This window comes from Canis lupus, chromosome 7 (genome assembly GCF_011100685.1).
Source record: "Canis lupus familiaris isolate Mischka breed German Shepherd chromosome 7, alternate assembly UU_Cfam_GSD_1.0, whole genome shotgun sequence".
Classification (NCBI taxonomy): Eukaryota; Metazoa; Chordata; class Mammalia; order Carnivora; family Canidae; genus Canis; species Canis lupus.
In genome coordinates, this window is record NC_049228.1 from 15,620,114 (window position 1) to 15,632,494 (window position 12,381).

At 42.7% G+C, this 12,381-nt stretch overlaps 2 protein-coding genes across 20 annotated transcripts in view; one reads left to right on the forward strand and one right to left on the reverse strand.

The window, feature by feature from the left end:
* Window positions 1–12,381, forward strand: part of RGSL1 (regulator of G protein signaling like 1) — a 245,677-nt gene that overhangs the window by 3,000 nt on the left and 230,296 nt on the right. For 14 of the 19 annotated variants that reach the window (XM_038542213.1, XM_038542217.1, XM_038542216.1 and 11 more), the window contains exons 3-4: window positions 1,567–1,671; window positions 10,897–11,045. In XM_038542213.1, the coding sequence (XP_038398141.1) occupies window positions 1,617–1,671; window positions 10,897–11,045 (204 nt within the window). In that variant the 5' untranslated portion in view covers window positions 1,567–1,616. Of the gene's footprint in view, window positions 1–1,566; window positions 1,672–9,527; window positions 9,564–10,896; window positions 11,046–12,381 lie in introns of those variants that run through there. The other 5 variants (XM_038542227.1, XM_038542231.1, XM_038542233.1 and 2 more) reach the window with 3 other exon arrangements.
* Window positions 5,509–6,723, reverse strand: LOC100687029 (transmembrane epididymal protein 1A-like). The gene has a single exon (XM_038542236.1). The coding sequence runs from the start codon at window positions 6,721–6,723 to the stop codon at window positions 5,818–5,820; it is 906 nt and encodes a 301-aa protein (XP_038398164.1). The 3' UTR covers window positions 5,509–5,817.

A 12,381-nucleotide genomic window follows, 5' to 3' on the forward strand; every position in this document is an offset into this window, starting at 1 on the left:
CGCTCTTCCATTCCAGAGTGTCTGACACTGTAGTGCTTTTAAATGATAGATGCAGCTTTCGCCTCAAACGGGATTTTGGTATACTTCAGACAGGTGATGTTCCGCACTGGGTAAGTTTCCTTGCAAAAGTAAAAGATTTCATCTCAAGCTTCAGTGCTGTATGTTGAAACATTAATGATGTGGTTAAAGGCTGAGCTTCAGGTCATCCAAACATAGGTTCACATCTGGGCTTTACTTCTTACCAGCTTTCGGTTAGCTTTCCGAGCCACATGAAACCACAATTTTCTTGCTTACAGAGTAGGGATAACAGTTACCTTGTATATTGTAAAGATTAAGTCTGGTAGCATTATACACTTGGTGCATATCATAAACTTAGAAAACAGTAATTATAATTATTATAGGTCAAGGTAATCCAAGGAGATTGGGTTCTTTCTTTCCCCATAACAACCCATTAGGTACAACTTTCTGACTCAGTCTTGAATTGAGGAGGGTAAGTGGGGGAGAGGAAAGGGAATGTTTTTATTTTAAAAGATGTTAATTTTCAGATGCCAAACTGCCTAAGCATAAACCAGAGCCTTCTACTGCACTCTTCACCACCAGCGTCTGAGACGTAGGTGGCAAACATAGTAGCAAATGGGGTAGAAAGAAGCAAATGCAGTCTTTAAAACTCGTGGTATTATATTTCACTGTGTGTGTACCTGCTTCGCTTGCTAGGTGTCTTCACCTCCTTGAGCAACTGATCCATCTTTCTATTCTCCAATAGTGTCCAGAGAGAGTGTTCAATAAATGATGTTTGTTGATTACACAGAAATGACAGCGGCACCATCAAGAAAACATGTGCTTTGAGCTGCTTTTCCAAGAATGGAAATGGATTTGCTTTGATCCATTCATGTGACCAGAGGCATACTTCGTGAGGGTTAGAAGTAGAATACATGACCACTGAGTCTTTCAGGAGGGAACAAGAGGCCTTGTCTTTGGGCAGCCCCTTACTTAAACCAACCCAGTTAGTGACCAAATGAGTCCAAGAACTGATGAGAGAAGCTTAAAAGAGTATGAGAGGAAGAAAAAGGAGAAGCAGCTAACTGGTTCGCCCCCAGAAACCCAGACTGTACTTTTAGAGAAGTTAAAAGGAGGACTGCCTGTTCCATTCAGTTAGACTCTGCTGTGTCTGCTGCCCTCTGTTCTCTTCCCCCTTTTTCCTTAAATTGCCACTCGCCCCCATTTTCCACCCTCTCCATTAAAGAGCATTAGCATGCTTGAACCGTAAACTGTTCCATCTCTTGGTACACCCACTACCAAACCCAATGGGGCGTGAGGGTGGGGGAGTCCTGTTACATGTGCTTTGAAGTCAGTTTGTTCTCTCTTAGAGTAGGGTAGCTATGTCCAACAGGTACGTGGACTGGGAGAGCAGTATTATAGGTACAAATTTTTTGTTCTAACCTGCAGGATGGGCTGGGGACTAAAGGCATCTCTCTAGTGTTGTTCGCTCACCTGTAATAAAGGCCTTGTCTTGGGTGGGCTTTATCTATGAGTTCTTCTCTCAGTTTCTTTCTCTCTCTTCTAAAGGACCGATTCTCACTCGCAAGCTGTAAATTTCTTAATCTGGTGATCTGGAAATGCCTTCCCAGGGCCTGTGTGGTTGTCTTGCACTCACCGTAGACAAGATTTGGGGTAAGGCTCAAACATAACCAAACCTTCAACCATAACCGGCAGTTGGGGAAGTGGAGTTTTCTCTATATTCGAGTGATTTCAATAAGCATTCAACAAAACTCTTAACTCAGATTCAAGAAACATAGCTGAGACCAAGACTTGAGGAACACCCTGGAAACCCAACCCAGAATTGTAAACTGTTCTTTTTTTTTTTTTTTTTTTTTTAATTAAGCCAACATCAGTTCCTTCCCAAAGAATAGACCATAGTATAATCTTAAAACAAAACAAGAAGAACAATACAAGCAGCCTTGGAAATTGATGTCATGAATCTTAAATTTGGGGGGAGAAGCTACTGTTGGCCAAGCTTTCCAGTTTCATTCTACATAATTAAAGAAGGACAGACCAGGTGTTTGCTCAATTCAGTACTGAACACTGAATACAGAAGAATTGTTCTTTATATCTGTTCTGGTTGTTTGACTTTCTCCCATCCAAATACTAACCAGGCCTGGCCTTCCTTAGCTTCCCAGATCTGATGAGATGGGGTGTGTCCAGGGTGGTATGGCCCTAGACTGACTGACTGATATTCTTAAGCGCAGGTTAGGAAATCAGAAGTTCAAGTCTTAGCTATTGGTCCTTCAGCCTAATTCTAGGTTTATTGAAGGCCCCCTGTAATCACTCTAATACAGGGAACACTCTATTTCCCAAAGCGCATATTATGACCAAGGTTTTGGGTCTGTTTGAACCCTACTCCAAATCTTGATTCAAATAGGAACCTGGGGAGCTGGGAGGAATTAAGTTCATCTTAGCTAACATGGGGAAATAAGTCCCGCTGAGAAAATTAAAGCTGTGCACTTCTAGAAGTAATCTGCACATCATTCTGAAAGATGAGGAGGCTGAGGCATCTATAACCTGTAGCAGCTTGCTGAAGTCACCTTAGGGCAGTATTTCACAGCGCAATGCACTTCCCAGGTGTTAACTCCCTTGAGAGCCTTTTGTGTTTCCCTTCCTCCAGTCTCTGCAGGCTGCTGTGGGTGCATCCTGGGCCACCACTTCCACAACACTGCAGTCCCTCTCATACCCACTGCGGAAAGGGCTCAGTGAGGGGACCAGCCAGTCTACCTCTGAATCCTACATTGTGGCTTGCCCAGGGCCTTCCACCTAGTGGACATTCAATATACTCTTTGTGAAGAGCTGGGGGGGGGGGGGGGGAATACTTTATGTCAGGTTCTTTTTAAAGGAATCTTTGGAGATCGTTTTGCATATTTAATCATCTGTCCCCAGTTTCATTATTTTGTGAATCTGAGATTTTTCATAGATAAATCTTATTCCGTATCCTCAATACTTGTATGGATCTCTCTTTGTTCTCTAGATTGATGGAACATTAGTGAACCTTTATTTTTTAAAAACTTAGGAAATTTAGCATTGTGATAAAAAAAAAAAATTGCTTGGACCAGAGTGTGTCCCTTCGTGGGTAATTTTCCCAGAGATATCCTCAACTGGGTCCACAGCCCTGCCTTCCTCACCCTCTGTCCGATTAGTTGATTTGAATCCCTGTTTATTTCATGTTCACGTGCCAAATTTTAATGGGAAACAAACAACTCTGGGATATGTCCTCTGGATGCTTGCTTGGGCAATACTTAAGAGTTAGTTCCGTATTTTTCCTGACCTCCTTTCCCCTCCCCCCAACCTCTTTCAAACCAGTTGGAAGAGACTTGTTTACCAGGTTGGAGAGCCAGAGTCCTGGCCCCGGGCTGTGGGATCGTAGCGCCCTCTGGTGTAATTTTGTGAGAATCTCCCCCAAGTTTAAGCGTGGGAATTATTTTTCCCCTGGCCTGCAAGGGGAGGGCCTCTGTTATATCTCAAATACAGTAAATTAATAATATGCAAGTCTATTACCTACACTGGATATCTAAGAGATACTATGTTGGAAGTATCAATTTATTACCAGATGTTTGTTTATTATTATGAAATTAGGCTTCAGATGACTAGGAAAGAGCAGCTTGAGTGCTTTGTGCTTTTTTCCTCATCTCCCACCAGTGATGTCCCCCAATAAGAGTATTTGAAGAGTCTAGAACCCAAGAGTTAAGGGAGGAATGGCAAAGATTAGAGAACATGTTACAAACAAGTCTTATCCTCAGCCCTCACTAGGATATGAGCCCAGAAATTTAAGACTCAGCCAGGAGTTGAGAGTCTGCCAGACTCACTCCCAGGGGGTGCCTGGGGTGGGGAGATTGGGTGGTGGGCAGAAAGTCAGACGTAGATGCACCCTTTAGGGGACATCTCAAGTATTTCTACTGTGCCACCTGTTCCAGCTGGGCCTTCTGGGTAACCATTTTATTCTTCCTTTCTCCCTTCTTTTCTTTTCTCGTTTTTAAAACAATTTCAATTTGAGGATCACTTCCCTCACCATTGCTATTAGCAAAGTCACTATGGCCCAGGGGACACAGTCACCAGCTTGAGTCAGACACAACTGTACTCAAATTCCTGTCTTGCCTCGTACCAGCTAAGGCTTGGGTAAATCAGCCTGCTGAGTCTCAGTTTTCTGGAAGTTCCTTATAGAAATACTTTTGAGGATTAAAAGGCAATAACAGAGTAAACAATTTAGAAATAGGTTGGTGGATTTTGTTATCCCAGGAACGAGGAAGACAGCTGGGCTATTACTAAGGAGATGACTCAGGCTTTAGGACTATTGGTGTTTCCCAGAGGTTCATAGAACATTGGACCTATCCTGAAACACAGAAGGACCAAGGTTAGGGACACCTGGGTGGCTCAGTGGTTAAGCGTCTGCCTTTGGCTCAGGGCATGATCCTGGAGTCTCTGGATCGAGTCCCACATCGGGCTCCCTGCATGGAGCCTGCTTCTCTCTCTGCCTATCTCTCTCTCTCTCTCTCTCTCTCTGTGTGTGTGTGTGTGTGTGTGTGTGTCCCTCATGAATACATAAATAAATAAAATCTTTAAAAAAAAAAAAGGACCAAGGGTAGGCAGAGATTCTGGAAGCAAATAAGCTTTTATTAAGCATCACCTATGCTATATATTCGGTGCACATATAGGAAATTATGTAACTTGGATATGGCAAAGTCCTTACCCTTTAGGAGTCAATGCTTTAGGTGGGAGGAAAAACCTCCCCAGAAAGAAATGATTTCAGAGACAGTACAAAGCACAATGTATCAGCTGTATGAACAACTTAACAAAACGGGTTTCATATAAGTTCTTAAGAGTTCCAGAACAAAGGAGTCAGTAAAAATTCTTGGAGAAGGCCTCTTTGGGGTGCTCAGTGGGGTGAGGGTGAAGGTGGGTTTTATGCTGCGTACCAAATACCATGGTAAAAATGTGATTGACTGATGGCTTTCTGTGAGATGCAAAGGAGTGATATTTGCAAAGACCCAGGATTCCATCCAGAAAGTGACATGTGTGAAGGTGGTGGTAGTGGTGAAACAGAAAAGCTTTGACTGGAATAGGAGCAATACAATATGAAGTAGAAGTACTGAGCATTTGAATTCTATATTTGAATTCTGCACATTTGAAATGTTAGTATACTTAAGCATTAATAAAGTCTCACTTTATTAATTTGGATTTGATATGAAAGCAGTCCTTAAAAGTGGGAAGGAAGCATAAAAAGCATACTTTCAATACTTTCAACCAGTATGAATTAATTATAAATTCTGTTTCTATTACTTCCACATGGTGGTGCAACTTTGGTGAGCAAACTGAAGTACCTACTTATCTTTATCAGGATAAGACTTGAATGATTACAGTTTTGAATTGTGAGAAATCATTATACTCTCAGGTAAAAGGCAATCACTTGTGCCTGGAGAAGTAGCCACGGACAGCATGACTCCTGGACTCTGCTCTCCTCTCTTTGAAGGCCTCCCTTCTATTACATCTTCTGCCCCCCATAGCTCTTCTTGCACCCTTACCTACCCACCCTGGTGCCCTCCCCACTGCTCCACGAGTCCCATCAGCAACCCTTTCCCAGGCTCCTCTCTCCTCATCTCCTCAGCAATTAGACGTTCAAAGGGAGGAGATGTACCAGCAGATGGAGATCAGCTGCTCTCCTTCATGGCCATTACCTTCACTGGAGACCAAAAAGGGTGCAGTGCCCATGTCTGAGAGAACCCGCAAGGAGGCAGATGGGTGGACAGTGTGCCAGGCATTCTAGGCCCTGTGTCAGGAAGAGCTTTTTGAAAGGAGAAGAGCCTGCTCATCTTTCTCTGACTGCTCCACTTCCTGCAGCAATTTGTACAGGGGTCCTACTGTGCCCTTGTGATATGGAGCTTCTTTGGATCCCATCAGCTTCAAGCTGGGGCAGTGACAACGATGCCAGAGGGCAGAGAGGCCATAGATTCCCAGCAGACACAAGGCATTGATCATCACATGCCAACAGAAGAAGGTGGTGACGAACATGATGTCACTGATGTCATCATCCTGCCATGGGTAGCCAGTGACTGGCCTGTACAGAATAAAGCCAGCCTGCATCAGCCAAGAGCCCATCATCAGAAACAGAAAAGCCTCAATCAGCAAGAGTTGAAATGTGTCGGGAGTCCACAGCTCTATAGTCAACACCAGCATCAATAGGAACACCACCAAGATGAGCAGATAATGAATCTGAAGCTCTATCCCTGTTGTGTCCTGAACATGTGATACCAACAAGAGCAGGAGCACGTAGAAGGTCAGGACCAGGGAACCTTTTTCTAGAAGCACACACCTCTGAGGCAGCAAATTCCTGCTCATGACATCTACACAGCCATTGAGGGTGAGGAGGATGAACATGGTGAGATGCTGCCACTCTTTGGGGTACAGAAATCTTGGTGGCAATTGTCTGTTCATCAATACCAACCCTCCTTTAATGCAACTGATCTCATAAGCTATTAAGATGGAGCCAGTCACCATCTTCAGCAAACCTCTGTAGGATATTTTCCACAGCCTGGCCCATCTTCCCTTATTCGTAGGATGGCATGAAGGATCCAGGAGAGAGTCTTTGAATATCACAGCTTTGGAGACTACTATTGCCTGATACAGTCCATATAAGATTAGAAACAGTCCTGGGTACACATGACCAATGAAGGTTCCCATTGAACTACAGATCTGTCTAATGAAGAGAGAAGAGCAAAATTTGGGCAAGTCCACACCTTCTGGGGACCCTTCAAGGTCTGGATTTTGGAAGAATTTGCCTTCCACCAACTTTTATCATCTCACCCCACCTACTGCTCCCCCACAGAGGAAATGCTTCTTGAAGTAAGCCTACGTCTTTGGTGGAGTAAAGCCCCATTGTTCCATTCCATTCTGGTACATTAGGAACTAACTGACTTCTGCCAAAGAAGAAGGCTTGTGAATGTGCTTTTAGAGGCTCCCTTCAATGGCCCTTGAGGTACTTCTGTGCACACCTGTCCCTTTTTCCCATGGCTTCCTTCCCCTTGTGCTGCCCAGCACGCAAACAAGAAGAGAGGAGCATGGGATAGGGGAAGGGGTTGCTGTGGTATCCTGAGGTAGCCTGGCCATTCAGACATAATTTTGGTCTAGTTGTAAAGTTCTCTTTCTGAACACATATATTTATAAACATCTGGATATGTGATCATATAATACATACCTAGCATCTGACTTTTCTATTCTTCTTTTATAGACACATTCTGAAGATCCCCAAGAAATCTCCCTTCACCTCCACCTCTTCTTCACATCTCCATCTGTGCCCTTAACCCCACTTCAATATCTCTACTGGCCAATAAATGGATCAGAAAAGCTACTTTTTGATATTGATTTTCAGGGGCTGTGGTGGTTTTATAGTGTGTCAACCTAACTAAGCTTAAGCCATATTTTCCATAATTTCCTTCCTTATGTAGTTCCAGATTGGATTGGCTACAAGAGAGATTTACATGAGAATCTGAGGGTGGAAGTGAAGCAGCAACCTGAACACACTCTGGAAGTGTTGGGTACCTGCCACTGTAGCTCATGCATTCTGTTTTTTTTTTTTTTTAATATTATTTATTCATGAGAGACACACAGAGAGAGGCAGAGACATAGGCAGAGGGAGAAGCAGGCTCCTCGCAGGGAGCATATGCAGGACTTGATTGCTGGATCCGGGATCATGACCTGAGCTTAAGGCAGGTGCTCAACTGCTGAGCCACCCAGGCTACCTCATGCATTCTGTTTTTGGTCCATTGGCTCACCTCCTTGGCATGGGCAGCAACCAAGCCTATAGCTAGCTCCCTTAGTTTCTTTTAGTGTCGGGGCACCAGCTTCTTCTATAAGTCACTTGCCGTTGAAGTATGAGGTGGTGAAAGAAAGACACAGGTTTCATTTTGTTCTCATAGGTTTCAGTTTGTTCCTTGCTTTCATGCAGTATACTTCCTGACTGCTGCCACATTGACCTGAAATGACCTCAAGCCTCATCACTTAGCCACAGCCTACCATAGACTTCTTCACTACAAATCTGTCAAGGTGTAATATCCATAAGAAATTCATATTTCATGTCATTTTGCTCCCATGATTCATGGGATTAAAGTCAAATCCTTAAAATGCAGATACTGTTGAGTGAGTGACTCCAGTGAGTTGGTGTTGGCCGTTTGTATTTTAATGTGAATTAGCCCATCAGCTTCATTTATCTGTTAATGCATTTATCTGTTTATGGAAAAAAAAATAATGCAGAGAATGGTGGAGAAAAAGGCACAGGGAACGTGAGGCATCCCCGGGGCCCAAAATAGTTTTGGGTTTATTGCAGTAGGTACTGAAATAGGAGTTTTCCCAGGTATGACAGTTGTGCTAAGGAAGGAGGAAGTGCATCACTCAGCATGAACCATGCTGACATCACTGTCTTCTGCATAATCATCAGCCTCACAGTATAAGCAATGTCTTGGGGGCAGAGAGGCAGCACCTGTATGCCAACAGCACCCCTGGAGGAGAGGAGGAGAATTTACACCCAGTTTATAGCACTGCTTCTGAGCCCTCACTCCTATCAAAATACCTTTTTCTCAAGTTCACTTGATTCCAGAAAAATTCAATCTCTCTCTGCCCTTAAGGATCACAGTAATTCAGATTGCTTCTTACTATTGAGAGATTCGGTAGGGCTAAGATTTGAGTGTGAAGGCAAGTTGGAAAAATGAAGTTTAATTCTGCTTTATGAAGGAATTTGCTTATTTTAAAATTTAGTTTTAGGTTTTTCTCTTTCTTTCTTTCTTTCTTTCTTTCTTTCTTTCTTTCTTTCTTTCTTCTTTCTTTCTTTCTTTTTGAGAGAGAGCATGTGAGTGCGGATGTAGGGGCAGTGTAGGGAGAGGGAGAGAGAGAATCTTGAGCAGGCTCCATGCCCAGTGTGAAGCCTGTCACAGAGCTTGATCTCAGAACCCTGAGATCATAACCTGAGCTGAAATCAAGAGTCAGACACTTAACCAACTGAACCACCCAGATGCCCCAGATGTTTGGGTTTTTTTAAATTGATGTATAGTCACTGTAAAAAATCAGGTAAATATATAAGCAAAAAGAACATTAAAAATCATCTTTAGTCTTGTAATCTGGAGGTGACCCATCATTGAGGTATAGAAGTGCAATTTTAGGAAGGCAGCATAAGGAAGTGGAAAATGTATCAACCAGAAGTCATAAATCTGGGTTCTAATTCTAGTTCTCCCTTCATTTGCTGTATATCATACCTCTTATCTGAAAAAATTGAGGATTGAATTTAACTTTCTATTGAAGTGAAAATAAAAGAGCATGAATGTTGTTGCATAGATGTGAGCATATTTATCTCCTGTTTCTTTCTTTTGGTGAATTATCAAAATGCCTGGAGAGCATGGCAGAGCAGAGGAATGCAAAAGGAAAATCTAAGTGACACTTCTGAAGTGAGTCAGGGAGGCGAGGACCCCAGGGATTCTCTTTGTTTTTTTTTTTAGATTTGTTCTGGGAGAAGCACAGGGTTCATCACTCCTGTAAGTAATAGTAGGGCTGGGCTGGGGAATACATGGTCTGCAGGCCCCAGGGAGCTGTATTTAGTCACTTTGAATATTGCTGCTCATACTTCAAGGCTGTGGTCTGTGTAAGGTGGGGGCAGCAGAGTTCAATCCAGCTCCCACATTCATTTTCCCACTTGTTTCTGGAAGCTGTGAGCTGGTTGCCAATAGTCAGGGGAGGAGGGAGGTTAGTAGCACTGACCCAAATGGGAAGTTGAAAGTGGCACATATGAGGACAAGTAGCTCCACTTAAGGTCCCATCTGGGATGCTCAGGCCCCCCACCTTGGCCAGACCCCAGCACTACATGTTGTTCATTAAAACATGAACATCCTGATCTCAGGCTTTGAAGATAGGAATCACTCTTCCCAAACCAGACACTGCCCACAAGTAGCCAAGAAGGAAGCCAAAGGTGGTGAATGATTACCGGAACTGGCAGACAGCTCCAGAGTCTGTGGACGAGTGCCTGGACAGCTGTTTCATGAGGGAAATGCCACTTGACCACAGGAGTCCGTGGAGGTCCTTCATGTCCTGGCTGTTCCACACTGAGATGCCCCTCGAACCTGCCCTTCCACCCCCATTCTCAAGGGGCCTCAGGCATAAACAGTGCCATTTGTTTGGCATGAAATGCTAGAATGAGCAAGAAGGTCTTTAGGAATTCAGTAAATAAGAATTTGTTACAGCTGTTGATTCTACTGAGTATAGCAAGGCATATAAAAAAAAGCATATGACATAGTCCTCACCCTCAAAGAGCTTACAATTCAGCTGAAGGCATACATCTCTATATACACACATACAACAGACATTAGAAACTATTTGGACTGTTCTGTTCCATGGAAATCAAATATAACATGTAATTTTAAGTTTTTGAAAAGCACATTAACAACAAAATAGTGAAGTTAATATTAATGAGACATTGTTTTTACCCAACATTACCAAAATGTTATTTCAACATGTAATTAATATAAGAATTTTAAAAGATGTATGTCAGATTCCTCATTTCATACTAAGTTGTTAAACTCCAGTGTATATTTTATACCTACAGCCCATCTCAGTTCAGACAAGCCACAGTATAAGCACTCAATATCTGTCTGTGGTTAGCAGCTGCTGTATTGGATTGTGCAGATTTAGACAGTATGAAATGACATGTTGAGCAAATTTTAAAGTTTTAGTGAAAAGAATAGATCATGGAGGAGATAGAAGTTAGGTAAAAAATGGGATTTAGAGAACTACACTATAAACTTCTCAGTAACTGTGTGGTTTTAGTATGGTGCTTTCCAAAAGCATCTTTTAATTTACCTCCTTTCTATTTAGGAGAGATATCCTCATCACCATCATCAACAAAAAATGATTGTAACTCACCTTGCTTCAAGGCAGAAATATACCACAGGAAGAAGGCAAGGCAGAGGCTGGGAACTCAAGCAGAACCACACAGGAAGTGGGTCCACGGAAATATGCACAAGGTCAGAGATAGCCCATTTGTTCATGGGCCAAACTTTCATCTTATTTCAAGTAAGGGTTAGTAAGCCTTGGGGTTTGTCACTGACTTTCCAAAACAAAGCTCACAGAAGATGGAAAACAACATTCTAATTTCTTAGTTTGAAAGGATGTGCGTACTGTATTTCTCTTGGCACACCAGCCCATAATTTTCCTCTTTGGATTTTTCCAAAACGTGAGCTTTATATACCTTGTTGCATAATTATGAGTTAGGTTTCACAGTTTATATAATTGATTTCAGGTACTTTTTGACGATCACATTTCAACAGCTGCAAATTTCATTTTCTTCTGGAAACTTTTGGCAAGGTGGAAGTATATACTCACCTTACCTCTGTTATACCGATTTCTTCCATTATGACTATGCAGTGAACTTATACCCATGGCTGAGGACAGAACTCAAGCACCCTGAGTCTGTTTTTTCATAGATCATTTCTTTTTTTTTTTTGATCATTTCTCTTCTATACCAGAATATGTGTGCCCAAATTAGGAGTTGACCCTTGGTCCCACTTGTTCAGAATTCTTAATCCTGCAATTTGGGAAGCCCATGATAAGTTTCAAAATTCTCTGTGAGAGATACAGCTATCTGACCACTGAATACTCATGCCCCCCCTCCCACAATGTAGGGTGTTGCTGAGACCACACTTCCCAGGCATTGAGTGACTGAGTTTGGGCCAGTGGAATGTGTGTGGTAGTGATCTACACCACTTCAAGATGAGGCTTCTAGAAACATCCTCCTATTTTTCGCCCTTTCTTTTTTCCATGTCTACTGGATGAATACAGAGGACTGAGGCACTAGAGAAGGACAAGTCACAAGATGGGAGGAATCACATCTGAAAGACTAGGTAGAAAGCTTATAAGCATGGGAGAAGTAGCCTTCTTTTGTGTTTAGCCCGTAAGATTTAAGGATTTATCGGTTTTAAATCAGTTAGCTAGTATACATTGCCTGCCAAGCCTCCAAGAGGCCCCTGGAAGCTCATGTAAATTCATCACTTGGCCATCAACTTTGATGTTAACAAACTACCTGAAGGGTTCAGCTGATTTCTTCCAACCAGTTCCCTCCTCTGCCTTAGGTATCTCAAAGTCTGGAATTATTCTCATGTGCCCTATGCCACTATTTCTGGAGCCCAGGAAACTAAGTTCACAAAGGCTGCCTTATAATTATAGAGAACAAAAGTACTTGATGGTCCTAAAGCTTCTCATTCTCATTAGGACCCCTGCTTCATTTTTGTTCCAATCTTTCACCAATGGGCCACTCATCTTAATTAGATACAGTGTTTCCTAATCACTGACCAGTGGATACAC